This window comes from Anneissia japonica, unplaced genomic scaffold, assembly GCF_011630105.1.
Source record: "Anneissia japonica isolate Jap-2015-1 unplaced genomic scaffold, ASM1163010v1 scaffold3334_len1275209_cov185, whole genome shotgun sequence".
Classification (NCBI taxonomy): domain Eukaryota; kingdom Metazoa; phylum Echinodermata; class Crinoidea; order Comatulida; family Comatulidae; genus Anneissia; species Anneissia japonica.
The window spans coordinates 974,046-987,336 of NW_022738561.1; the positions used below are offsets into that span (position 1 = coordinate 974,046).

Here is a 13,291-nt window from a genome sequence, read left to right on the forward strand (position 1 = left end):
ATATTAGTGAGTACAGATGTTGTAGTTAACGATACAAACAATGGTGCCAGAGTCTTCTAGATTACAATTGTCGAAGAGATTAAATATTAATTGATAGATTCAGTCTTTTTCATGGTTGTTATTTTCGGGATTGTAGCACACCGCTGTTCAAAATGCGCAATTTCTTTGTATCAGGAGATAAAAAGATTTAAGTTATTACTTGATCGATTAATGGATCCTTGTGATGTTATAACAATGAGAGAAGCGCATTACAACTGACAGTGTGCGTTTTAGAAATCACGTCACAGTTCACCGACTTATTTCTGCCTACTTGAAGTTTACATGAGTAATTATGTTACAGAACGTGTAGGGCTATATTATAGGCCTGTAAACGTTGCATTCAGCATGTGAAACCGGCCATTTCTGAGTGTCTATGTAAAAGTTTAGCTAATGGAACCTTACAACCAACCGGTCAGAATGCTTTGTTGACGGGGGAGAGGCAAGAATACGCGCCGGTCCCACTAATTCACAAATAAATGTTTATGACTGCACACGCAACGAAGACCTGCCGTTTAGTGATACCTTAAGAACATTGTCTAAGGGGATGGCTAAGCGGAACGATCCATTCACATACTATCTCATACGTCATACGTAAGGATTTCGAAATGTCTGCTTGAATTTTTCCATACACACGGCACACTTTAATGGAACTAATTCGGAGCCACGCACGTTGCGCGCCAACCGCTTTTCACCTATTTCGTATATTATAATGTTTTATTTTTGAATAAAGAATAGGCTAAATCAAGAAGATCACCTGACCTCAATTGTAGTTTAAAATATTTTTTTTTTCAGTCAGGGGCTGATATTTGTGGATTCTGGTCAAATGCCACTGAAGAACTTTGTACAAGATGGCACCAAGTTGGAGCGTTTTATCCTTATTCTAGAAATCACAACTGTAAAGACATGATCGTATGTTCTAAATTTTTTCTTAATTTTATAGTCCTAAGATATCTCATTAATTTTATATGCCAGGGCACTCACTGCGTTGTATGACGGTCGTGCAACCGACGGCCGACAAATCAAACTCCGTTTCATTTGAGCGTTAAACGACGTGACACGTTCTGCTGATTGTAGGTGGCAGCCTGAACGGATCGTCTTAAAAACGATCCGTTGTACGTGCGCGCGTCGCAGCTCGCGTTTTTGATGGAATCGCGTCGGCCGACGACCCGCCGTGCGCAGTGAGTGCCCGGCTCATAACTAGCTATGAATTTTGTTGCTCTTTTTGTCCAATTGTCTGTTGCGACACTGTTTATAACACATTTCGACCTGCTGCATCCACCGTACATGTGGGAAGATCACAGATCACAAAGTATACGCACTTTATTGACCCTTAACTATTCATTGATTGATAACAGGGGACTTACATAAATTAATGTTGGTGTTGGTGCACCGGACTTCGTGTGATTTCTGAGTGAGAGTAAGTGCTGACAGGAATTCGAAATAACTACAGGTAGAGACTTCTTCGTGACTGGGGTTAAGGAAATGCACTCTCAGACATAAATTTGATTGTGATTTCTTTATCTATTTTTAAATCCTTACATATATATCCTTTCATTTCCACAGCCCCAGCACCCAACTGCGTTCGGTCCCAAAATGACTAAAATTGTGAAGGAAATTTTGACTGAAAGATATCGTCTGCTGCCGTATTTGTATAGTCTGCTTTATGAAGCTCATGTATTTGGTTCAACTGTCGTTCGGCCTATGATGCATGAGTAAGAATTGATTTTTGTTATTTCATTTGTCACTTGTTATTGGGTCCACATGCTTAAGTGTTGCTGCCATATCGGCGAAGTACCAAGCAACCCCACCATCCCTACCCATTTATACTCCGGGATGGAGAGAAGCAACGCATATAAAGTGCTTTGCTCAAGAACACACGCGATCTGCACATCGAGGGATTGAAACCCCAATGTCGAGGTTCGGAAACCAAACCTTTTGCAATGCGCCAAACCGCTTCGATTTGATTTGATTTGACTTTATTTTACTCGGCTTTAAAAAGATAAATAAGTTAAACATGATAAACATCGATATTACTTGTATACATCATAAAGTTTATAATTATATCTAGGCCTATATAAAAAAAATACTTAATGATAATTTATACACAACACATGGAATTTCTAGATCTTTGTAATTTATTATTAACGAATTCTTATAACGCTCTTTTATTGCTAAGCTACATTATATACAATTAAAATAGAAATACTTTAATTAACTACTGTTTGGCTTCTTGGTGGTCACTCATGCAATACCGTTTTTTCTTGCTGGCGTATCATGGGTTCCCGATGGACCCGAGTAAAGCCCCAGGGGGGATGTTTTCATTTACTATGAACCATTAGAACCCCGTTACTATATTAAATTGGGGGCAAATAACTTTGATAAGAATTATACCACCCGATACTACATGTATTGGAATGGGAGATGTTGGGGATTGTTGGGTGGGAAAGTAAAAATGTCCAATGCTAGCAAGTTCTAAAACATCAATGGTGACGAAATGTATACATTATTCTTTACTGAGCTATAGGGCCTGCTCTTTAATTTAGATCTCGTATTCTCTAGATGTTTCGGTACACTTAGTATTAGCAAAACGTTTACCCCTGTAAGTAATTTATTAGCCCGGTACCTTGCTTGATATTAAACAGGTTCCAGTTTGACCACTGCATAGGGTCATGACTTTCGGGTCGCCTATAGAAGTTCTTTGTACAGTACTTTCCTGTGGCGATATGTAATTGATTTTATGATAAACGTAACGATAGTAATGCATAAAATAATAATATCAACAATAACATTATGAAAATATTACTATTAAGCTGATAATAGTAAAATAACTGTAATATAATATCATAACATTTATAAAATATTAGATAGTTTTCCTTAAGACTAATTGTTAATTTACATATTGTTTTCTCCCTATTAGAATAGGTAAAATAATATTATTAGAATTGATACAATTGATGTTTGTGATAAAAGTAAAATTAATAACTTATATGCATAATATAATAATATCAACAATAATATTATAAAAATATTAATATTAACATTAAGCTGATAATAGTAAAATAACTGCAATATTATATCATAAAATTTATAAAATAATACTTAGTTTTCCATAAAACTAATTGTTAATTTACACATTGTTTTCATAAATTCTAAACTACTGTACATTGTGTAATATAATAATATGAAGTATCATAAATATATCCATACAAACCATGGAGTGTAGGCGTGCATAATTATTTGTGTATGATGTTAATGATGATTTGTAACTAGGCCTATGTCATGCCGAATATAAATAAGCCTAGCTATAAAGTAAATATTAATTTAACTTTAAATTACTCATTTTATAATGATCAAATAAAAGCAATAATCTTCGAATGATGCACAGATCGATACAATTTTGCCGATTTAATGACTTCTTATTAAAAATGATGAACAGTTGATTTACAGAGCTCCGCTCATGCAGTCTTGTCTCAAGTTAAACGTGCTTATGCATATCCTAATGCGCTTAGGTATTGTTGATATCACGATATCTAAAATAATCGTATCTAAGCACATTTCATGTCCTAAAAATTTCCTAAGCGCATTCATATCTTAGTTGAGGCATTAAATGTACAACAATATTAACTAATAGTCAAACATTTCTGTAGATTTATTTCAGATAAAGCTACACTGGATATCGACAAACAGTTCATGTGGGGAGGCGGGCTTCTGATAACACCCGTTCTTACAAAGGTAAGTAGAGTACCTTAAAATTTATAGTGAATAATAAGGTGGTGTTAAGGATTTGGCCGGGAGTGTGAGGCTGTTGATAAAACCTTTCTTGTCTAGATGTGGTCTGGTATGTGGAATGGGGTTTTAATCTCACACTCTGTAGTGTTTATAGGAAAGGCATCTATGCATCTATATTCGGTTGAGTGAATTGCCTATTTCCCTTTCTTGCAATAAATATTTTTACAATAGTATAATACAATCTCCAAGTATCGAAATGCACGCCATCGTGTAGGGATTCAATATTGCCACATTAATTAATTATGTCATCATCATAGGCAATGAAAAATTATCCATTGTAAGCTTATATGCACAAGTACCAAAAGTGTTTAACCAATCAAAATATTACTTGCAACTTCTTTTCTATTTTTATATAACATAGGGGAGTGTTGAGGTGGAAGGATATTTTCCTGATGCAAGATGGTACGATTATTATACAGTAAGTAGCAGAACGCTGTTTAGCTCTTATGAATACAAGAAGCCAATTCAGATGCCAGTTTGAACTGCGCATGCCCGTGTCCAGAATCAATCGACTGTGTGTATGTTTGTTTGTGTCGATTGGCCTTCATACGGGATTGCGCATTTCAACCTAATAATAATAATATTGGCTTATGCTAACGCAAAATGTTTTACCCAACACTAATAATGATAATATTAACAAATGGAGTTCAGTCACTCATAGAGTACTGTACATACCTCTGCCTTGCACCTATAAACTGAATAATACATGCAGAGTGTTTAAGGGCGATTCCATTATTTTCTATTATGTAGAGTGGTAAGATTTCTGAATTTCTGTGACATTGACCTAGGCCCTATTCCTTCGATTTTTTTCATCTCAAAATTCAATCACCTCTACCATATTATTTAGGGCAATGAATTAGAGGTCGTGGGAGGCATGATGCGTACCCTTGATGCACCAATAGACGTCATACCAGTTCACGTTAGAGGTGGCTATATCCTTCCAATCCAAGAACCGGCAAACACAACATTTTACAGGTAAGGAGTCTTAATTGGATGAAGAAACACTTGGCCTACATTCGAAAAATTATTGAAAAAGAGAAAAACAGCACAATATTTTAATGGATCGTAGAAAATATAATAATGTTACATTTATCACAATTTATTACTACTACTACTACTACTACTACTACTACTACTACTACTACTACTACTACTACTACTACTACTACTACTACTACTACTACTACTACTACTACTACTACTACTACTACTACTACTACTACTACTACTACTACTACTACTACTACTACTACTACTACTACTACTACTACTACTACTACTACTACTACTACTACTACTACTACTACTACTACTACTACTACTACTACTACTACTACTACTACTACTACTACTACTACTACTACTACTACTACTACTACTACTACTACTACTACTACTACTACTACTACTACTACTACTACTACTACTACTACTACTACTACTACTACTACTACTACTACTACTACTACTACTACTACTACTACTACTACTACTACTACTACTACTACTACTACTACTACTACTACTACTACTACTACCTCTGCCTTGTATCTATAAACTGAATAATACATGCAGAGTGTTTAAGGGCGATTCCATTATTTTCTATTATGTAGAGTGGTAAGATTTTTGAATTTCTGTGACATTGACCTAGGCCCTATTCCTTCGATTTTTTCATCTCAAAATTCAATCACCTCTAATATATTATTTAGGGCGATGAATTAGAGGTCGTGGGAGGCATGATGCATACCCTTGATGCACCAATAGACTTCATACCAGTTCACGTTAGAGGTGGCTATATCCTTCCAATCCAAGAACCGGCAAACACAACATTTTACAGGTAAGGAGTCTTAATTGGATGAAGAAACGCTTGGCCTACATTCGAAAAATTATTGAAAAAGAGGAAAAAAGCACAATATTTTAATGGATCGTAGAAAATATAATAATGTTACATTTATCACAATTTATTACTACTACTACTACTACCACTACTAACTACTACTACTACTACTACTACTACTACTACTACTACTACTACTACTACTACTACTACTACTACTACTACTACTACTACTACTACTACTACTACTACTACTACTACTACTACTACTACTACTACTACCACTACTACTACCACTACCACTACTACTACTACTACTAATAATAATAATAATAATGATAATAATCTTCATCATTATTATTAATATATTATTATTATTAAAAAGCACAATACTTAAATGGATTGTAGAAAATATAATAATGTTACATTTATCACATTTTATTATTATTATTACTCTTAATAATAATAATAATATTAATAATAATAATAATTACCAATATCATTATCATCATCATTCAAATAATAAATAATCAATATATGTATATTTGGCATGATCATTATCATCATCATCATCATCATCGTTTCTTTTTCTTATGGCATTGTTTCATTTCAGCCGTGTGAAAAATATGGGTATTATTGTTGCAATGGATTCAGACAACGCTGCAAATGGAAATTTATTTTGGGACGATGGAGAGTCAATGGGTAAGACAGTTATCGAGCCTGCATTGATATTGACTATTAAGCCGGTCACACACTGCGTCGTACGACGATCGTAGGACCGTTAGCCGATGAAACCATCCCCGGTCTTTGTGGCCACTTGAAGACGTGATGCGTCTGCTACTTGTCGATGACAGACAGAGCGGGTTGTCATTACGATCCGTTGCGCGTGCAATATATATATGAATAGTGCGCGTGCAATATATATATGAATAGTGATGAATAAGGCCTAATGATGACGATGTTATTTGATGATGATGGCAATGATGACGATGCCGAAAATGATGATGATGATAATGATAATGATATTAATTATGTTAATAGTTGTTGATGTTCCCAAAACGTATATATACTGTACATGGGAATGTCAATTATTATTATGATGATAATGATGATGATGATGTTGTTTTTATAATAATACGACTTAAATAATTCCAACAAATTAAAATAATATTCCAGATACTTATGCGAGTGGTGATTATCTGCAGCTGTCCTTTAAATGCAATAACGTAAGTTGAATACGCCTGAAAAATACACAAATTATTATTTTTATATTATTATTATTAACATTATTATTATTATTATTATTATTATTATTATTATTATTATTATTATCATTATTATCAACAATATTTTCATCATTCTAGAATGAAATTAAAATCACTGTAGAAAACAGTGGTTTTGATACTGACTTGATATTGGCTGACATCCGTGTGTACGGAATGCCTGGAAATCCATCGACCGTTGAGGTTGACGATGCCACCATAGATTCCAGTCGGTACAAATATTCCAAGGGCAATAAGGTAGAGTAAATTTAGAGAAATACTGTTCCATGCGGATTCAAGGTGGGGGGAGGGTGGAGAAAACATGGGAAAAAACAGAAAATAACATTCAAACTTAAGTCTGAGGATGCCATTTCCGGCAATCTGGAGGTGTGGATATCCAGAAATGCTCTGTCAAAAATGGTGTGTAAAAAATAGGCCTTAATTATAGTTTTACCAGGTTTTACGAATGTAAACTTAAACTCTTTCTTATTGTAAAGTTTAACAATATCAAAGGGTAAAACATTCATTATTTATGTTTATTTCTTACAGACATTGGTTATGGAAACGCTCGACTTGCCAATCAAAGAGGGTCATACGATTAAATGGAATATTTGATTTACCATTGGTGGTGTCATGATGTCATCTGATTCTAATGAAAGATGAACTTACAGAACTAATTAAAATTATTTACGTTACTAAACTACTCAGAATAAATTTGGTGCTAATGAAGAAGTCTGCTAATAAAGCACATAAAAGTAGAAATTAAAAAAACATGTTTAATTTTCAATGGCTGTTTTTTTAGTGAACTATTCCACTACCATAAAACGTATAAATTTAAAGTAATTGTATATAGTATGAATATTTTGATGAATTCGAATATTATGTAGCTGATCTTTGCAACGCTCTGAGTTGGCTACAATATATATGCTCCACTATGAACCATATCAAAACATCAAATTATTGCATGAACGGCGTTCCATACATATGAGTTGAATTTTTTCTCATGTAGGCACATACGACAAAGACTGGCAATCGGTAACAATATTAGTATCCTTCTATTTTTCATATGTATCAGTGAAAATTATTTAGATTCCTTGATCAAAATTACGAAAAAAAACTATATAAAATGACCTGTATAAACAAATTATAATAACTATGAAAAAATGGTTAGGGACGTTACTTCACTAAGTTTTTAGTGAGCCGCATAGCCCACCCTAACTGATCTATTTAGATTCAGATTGAATTTTATTGTCATGAAATCATTTATAAAGTCATGACAATGACTTCCTTGTTTCAAATATGTAAGTATAAAAAATATAAAAGACCATAAAAACATAAACACTATTTATCCAGTGTTATGGACGTTATTCGATGAAGATATAGTGACCCGCATACATCACCCTAACCGAAGCATCCGGGGGTGGGGTCGTTACTCTATTAGAGTTCTAGTGAGCAGCATATCTCATGGCACTGACATATGTGTCCTGAGAATAAATAACGAGTCGTACAATAAATATTGCTGTGTCCACACTGTATTGTGTAAGAAGCATGTTTTCAGGCGCGAATCTAGTGTTTACCTTGATTGTCGACACATGTGGGCGTGGTCGTGAGAAGAGTGTGTACTTTGTGGCTGTTTTGTCGCTGAAAGACAAGATTTGACAGGGGGGCGAAGAAGTGGAGGTCGCAGCAGGGGAGTATGCTGAGACGCGGGGGTGCGACCTCACCCTTCCCCCGAAGAAAAAAGGCAAACAAATTGCCTAGTACTACAATGAAAAATTTGCAGGGCAGAAAGTGGAACTCTATTAGGCCAACAAAAGTACACATATAAACCTATGATAAGTCGTAAAAAAAATTTAAAACTCACTTTTTATGTGAATATACACTACAGCAATTCGAAATAAATACAGTGTATTCTTTCCTTCCTTATTATTTAGGTGCAGGTGATAATGTGCCCTCGTACGGCCGTCGTTTCTTTCCACTAGGCGAATTCGCACAAAATTCGATTTTTTTTATTGCACGCATGGACAGTTTAATAATTAAATGCGAAGTTCTTTACTGCGCATGCTCATGGCTATAAGCCAAAATTCATGACTCGCACTATTGGGCGGACTGCACTTTTTGTGCCAGTGGATTGTGACATTAAAACGGCTCTGGTATCTATACAGGGAAAAATAAATACAAAGAAACGTTATCATGCTCCTATTATTATAATTATAACTTATAGTAAATATTTTATTTTTCTTTGTAATAATTACCGTGCTAATTAATATCAAATATCGTCACTTAAATTTACTCTAGCTAGGCTTCCATCAGGGAGTTGAATGTTATTATACAAGGTCATTCTTATAAAATGTTGATTACTTGCAAGACGAACAAAAACGTACAGTAATTTTTTACATTCATTTCTTTATTTCGGAAATGTATTTATATAGAATACTGTAGCTTTAAAACATACAATTGAAAAAGACCAACACCTACATACATACATATCAGTTACCATCGGATCTTGATCCCTTTTGGTGCATCTGGATATCCGGGCCTTAGAAAACTTTACATATTACTTTACAAATATTTTCCACTTCCAAAGCTGTTTGATTTAAAATTCAAATCCCATTCCTGAAGTTGCTTTTCTTTCGATAGCGTATTCCCCTGCAGTATCTTAGTGTTTCATGGTTATTTTTTACTTTCTTATTAGATGTATACAACTTCAGCTTTTGAGTGTGTTTTAAGCTCTAGATCTACATTTTTCATAGCAATCGTTAAAATATTTTGTGTTATAGTTCCACATTTACAGTGAAATTAAGAGGCGCCTATTTGAGTATTATATACGTACCGTATCCATTATACACCAAAAAAGTAAACGCCTCTCTTGAATAAACAGGGGCGGATCCCCAAAAAGTACTGCAATTTATTATCTTTGGTTGAGGCAGGGGCATGCATGAAAAAAGGAGCAAGACAACCTGAAAACACTTCCTTTTTCGAAGAGAACCGAGATCATTCTCTTACAAGTAAGTTAATCATTTACTTAACGCTCTTTTAAAGGATCAGTATCAAGGTAGGAGAAGAGGACATATTGAGTATAGAGCAATGGCTGAAAAAAGCAAGTCACATTTTTATTTAATAAAGGGCACAAACTAGTCCCACGACCACTAATGATTACGGAGCCAAACCAAGGCAATATATATACACAGCCCAGGTGTGAATGCAAATAGTGGAATACAAGCTATGTGGCTCAGTTCCAGTAGATACAGAGAATATTTTGTTATTCTTAACGCGCCCTACGAAATTCTTACGAGACAGCACTAGTCCGTGAATTTGTGAACAAGATCGGAGATCTAAAGATGCAATTTCTACCGTGCATCAATGGCGGCCCGCTGGATCTCAATAGAGATTCTTTAATATATGTAAATTTAAAAAGGCAAATGGGAAAACCCATAAAACAGCAAACGGCCACATAATGCAAAACTATTTAAAATTAAAACGGAACCGATCAGAATGACAAAATAAACTAAGCATCAACTGGAAGGAAACCCAATATTATGTAGCTGATCTTTGCAACGCTCTGAGTTGGCTACAATATGCTCCACTATGAACCATATCAAAACATCAAATTGTTGCATGAACGGCGTTCCATACATATGAGTTGATTTTTTTTTTATCTCATGTAGGTACATACGACAAAGATTGGCAATCGGTAACAATATTAGTATCCTTCTATTTTTCATATGTATCAGTGAAAATTATTTAGATTCCTTGATCAAAATTACGAAAAAAAATCAATAGAGATTCTTTAATATATGTAAATTTAAAAAGGCAAATGGGAAAAACCCATAAAACAGCAAACGGCCATATAATGCAAAACTATTTAAAATTAAAACGGAACCGATCAGAATGACAAAATAAACTAAGCATCCACTGGAAGGAATCCCAATATCTGCAGACGGATCCGTTTCGGCCTTCCGGGCCTCATCGGTGCAGCTAGGGTAGACCTAAACGAAACGTTCGACCAGCTTAGGTAGGGACCAAACTAGTCCCACGACCATTATGGATTCCTTCCAGTGGATGCTTAGTTTATTTTTTTGCATTCTGATCGGATTGTTCCATTTTAATTATATATATCATATATAACTGACTGAAATCATGGAAAAATTTCATTGGTTCTGTGTAAAATTACAAATGAGACCAACCAAGGAGGTAATAATAAATGTTACCTCAGTGACGTTTCTGGTCCAATCAGATACCTGTCATCAGACTGACTATACGTCTCAGTATAAAGTAAATGCAATCTTCATTCAAATGAATAAAATTAAACAAGGTCTTGTCCATCCAAAAGACAAAATCAAAAAAGAAGGTTACTGTGGGGTAAATTACGAGGCATCATATTTGAACTGTGATAATGATGCCTATATCGGAAAGACAGGATAAACGCTTAGTAAATGTATCTGAGCACAAAAAAAAGATGTTACACCATACAATACTGGAATGAAGTCCAGAACAGCAAGATCGTCTGTATCGATTTGGGAATTTGCTTCAATTGCTCTCGTTGGTTTCCTTTATCTGTGAAGCTACATTGCGATCTTTTCTTCTGTTATTAAATTTTTAGAAACATTTTTAGTTTATTTTATTGCTATTCCTTTTTTAAATTAGGTCCACTGTAATTTTTGAATGTATTTTAAAGTGTTTTTTTTTAATGATTGTATTCATATTTTTAATACTGTATTTCAATGTTTATATTATATTTGAATTACGTATATAGAATTATAATTGTTTACATGATATTTTATAGTATTCGTCGTTATCGTGAAGAGAGCCCCTCGACAGTAGATTAATTTTCTACTTTTTGGCAATCATGCCACATGACAACTATATTCCTTATATATTATGGCGCAGTAAAATGAAATGAAATGAACGTGCGACATCAATCAGCAATAGCCGACCGCATGGTTCAGTTTAATTATGCCACCAATTGGGATGTTAAAATTTTGAGAAAAGAAAGAAAATCGAAGAAGAGGAAAATAAAATAAGCCACCTGCATAAGAAAACAACCTAAACAACAGACAACCTAAAAGCATAAACAGTGAATGAACAATCTAAAAGCATAAACAGCAACCTAAAAGCATAAACAGTGAATGAACAATCTAAAAGCATAAACAGAAATTTGTGTGGGGGTGGGGTGGGGTACGAACTTTTGCACATTTACGATAATTTTATTTAAAAAAACAAAACAAAAAACAAAAAACAAAGGCCGGGCCGAGGGGAACTTTCTATCGTCAAACAACACCGGACGTTAGAGGGGTAACTGAATACCAACACCGGGATAAGACCAATCCCAACACAAGATCCTAACCAGTCTAATGAAAGGTAACTGACCAGAAACGTCACTGAGGCAACATTTATCATTATCTCTTTGGTTTTAATAAACTGAAAACCTTTTTGTAATCATAAACTGAATAACGAAGTAAACTTTAATAATCGATACTTTATTTCCCACTACAATTTTTTTTTGTATAGAGGATATGTACATTCGGATGGAATTAATAGCTTAGTGGTTAAGATGATTGCTTCCAATGGGGTGGCACCAGAGAGTGGGGTGGGCGGAGAGCTGTCTGCTTTCTATCGAGGAGATTCTTGAAATGATTGACATATCAATTCTGTCTCCGAAAACATGGAAGTGGGTGATGGTGGTGGGACCGAAGGTTAAGTGTGAAGGGTACACTGGGAAATATAAGGTGAAATGAAGTAAATGTTTTAACTACTTCAAGCGTAATGTTCTAGTGGGGGCGCCTGAATTAGCTGCATTTTTAGCAGTGGGCCACAAGCCCCCATAAATGCGCCACTCATAGCTTAAGCTATAGGCACTCTTCTTATCTTTCAATTCTTCCATTTGTTTAATCGTAGAATATTGAGCATAAAGTATTCCATACTTCTTTGTTCCCCTGAGTTTTTCTGAAGTTGATTTTGATTTATATTAAAAAAATAAATAAATTAAATGAAAATATTAACACAATACACTAGTATTTGAATTATAATATTTGTTTGATTAAATTGCGTATATTGAAGGCCCAGCTTGTTAATTTCATGCGGTATTTGTACTCCATGTATTATTGTTATAACCCTGTTATATCAAGACGAATACCGTAATCACCAATTCTTTACTTACGCTGTTCTGAATCTGCATTCACCTATGCAACTGAGAAACACTGGGCAGTTTAAACATTTCTAGGAATAATATAATAGTCCTACATAGACATAATAAAGCCCAGACTTGTGAATTACATTATATTGACCGCTAATGAAATCAAATACACATATTTATTAGCACTGTATGATTGTAGCTTACGTTTTGCAAGGCATTGTTTGTATT

At 34.5% G+C, this 13,291-nt stretch overlaps 1 protein-coding gene across 1 annotated transcript in view; it reads left to right on the forward strand.

Moving 5' to 3' along the window:
• Window positions 1–13,291, forward strand: part of LOC117117625 (maltase-glucoamylase, intestinal-like) — a gene marked incomplete in the record, with an annotated part of 45,545 nt that overhangs the window by 11,138 nt on the left and 21,116 nt on the right. The window contains 11 exon segments of the mRNA XM_033261993.1: window positions 836–948; window positions 1,603–1,751; window positions 3,687–3,771; window positions 4,190–4,246; window positions 4,676–4,803; window positions 5,442–5,445; window positions 5,538–5,665; window positions 6,279–6,367; window positions 6,842–6,891; window positions 7,030–7,185; window positions 9,876–9,935. Coding sequence (XP_033117884.1) covers window positions 836–948; window positions 1,603–1,751; window positions 3,687–3,771; window positions 4,190–4,246; window positions 4,676–4,803; window positions 5,442–5,445; window positions 5,538–5,665; window positions 6,279–6,367; window positions 6,842–6,891; window positions 7,030–7,185; window positions 9,876–9,935 — 1,019 coding nt within the window.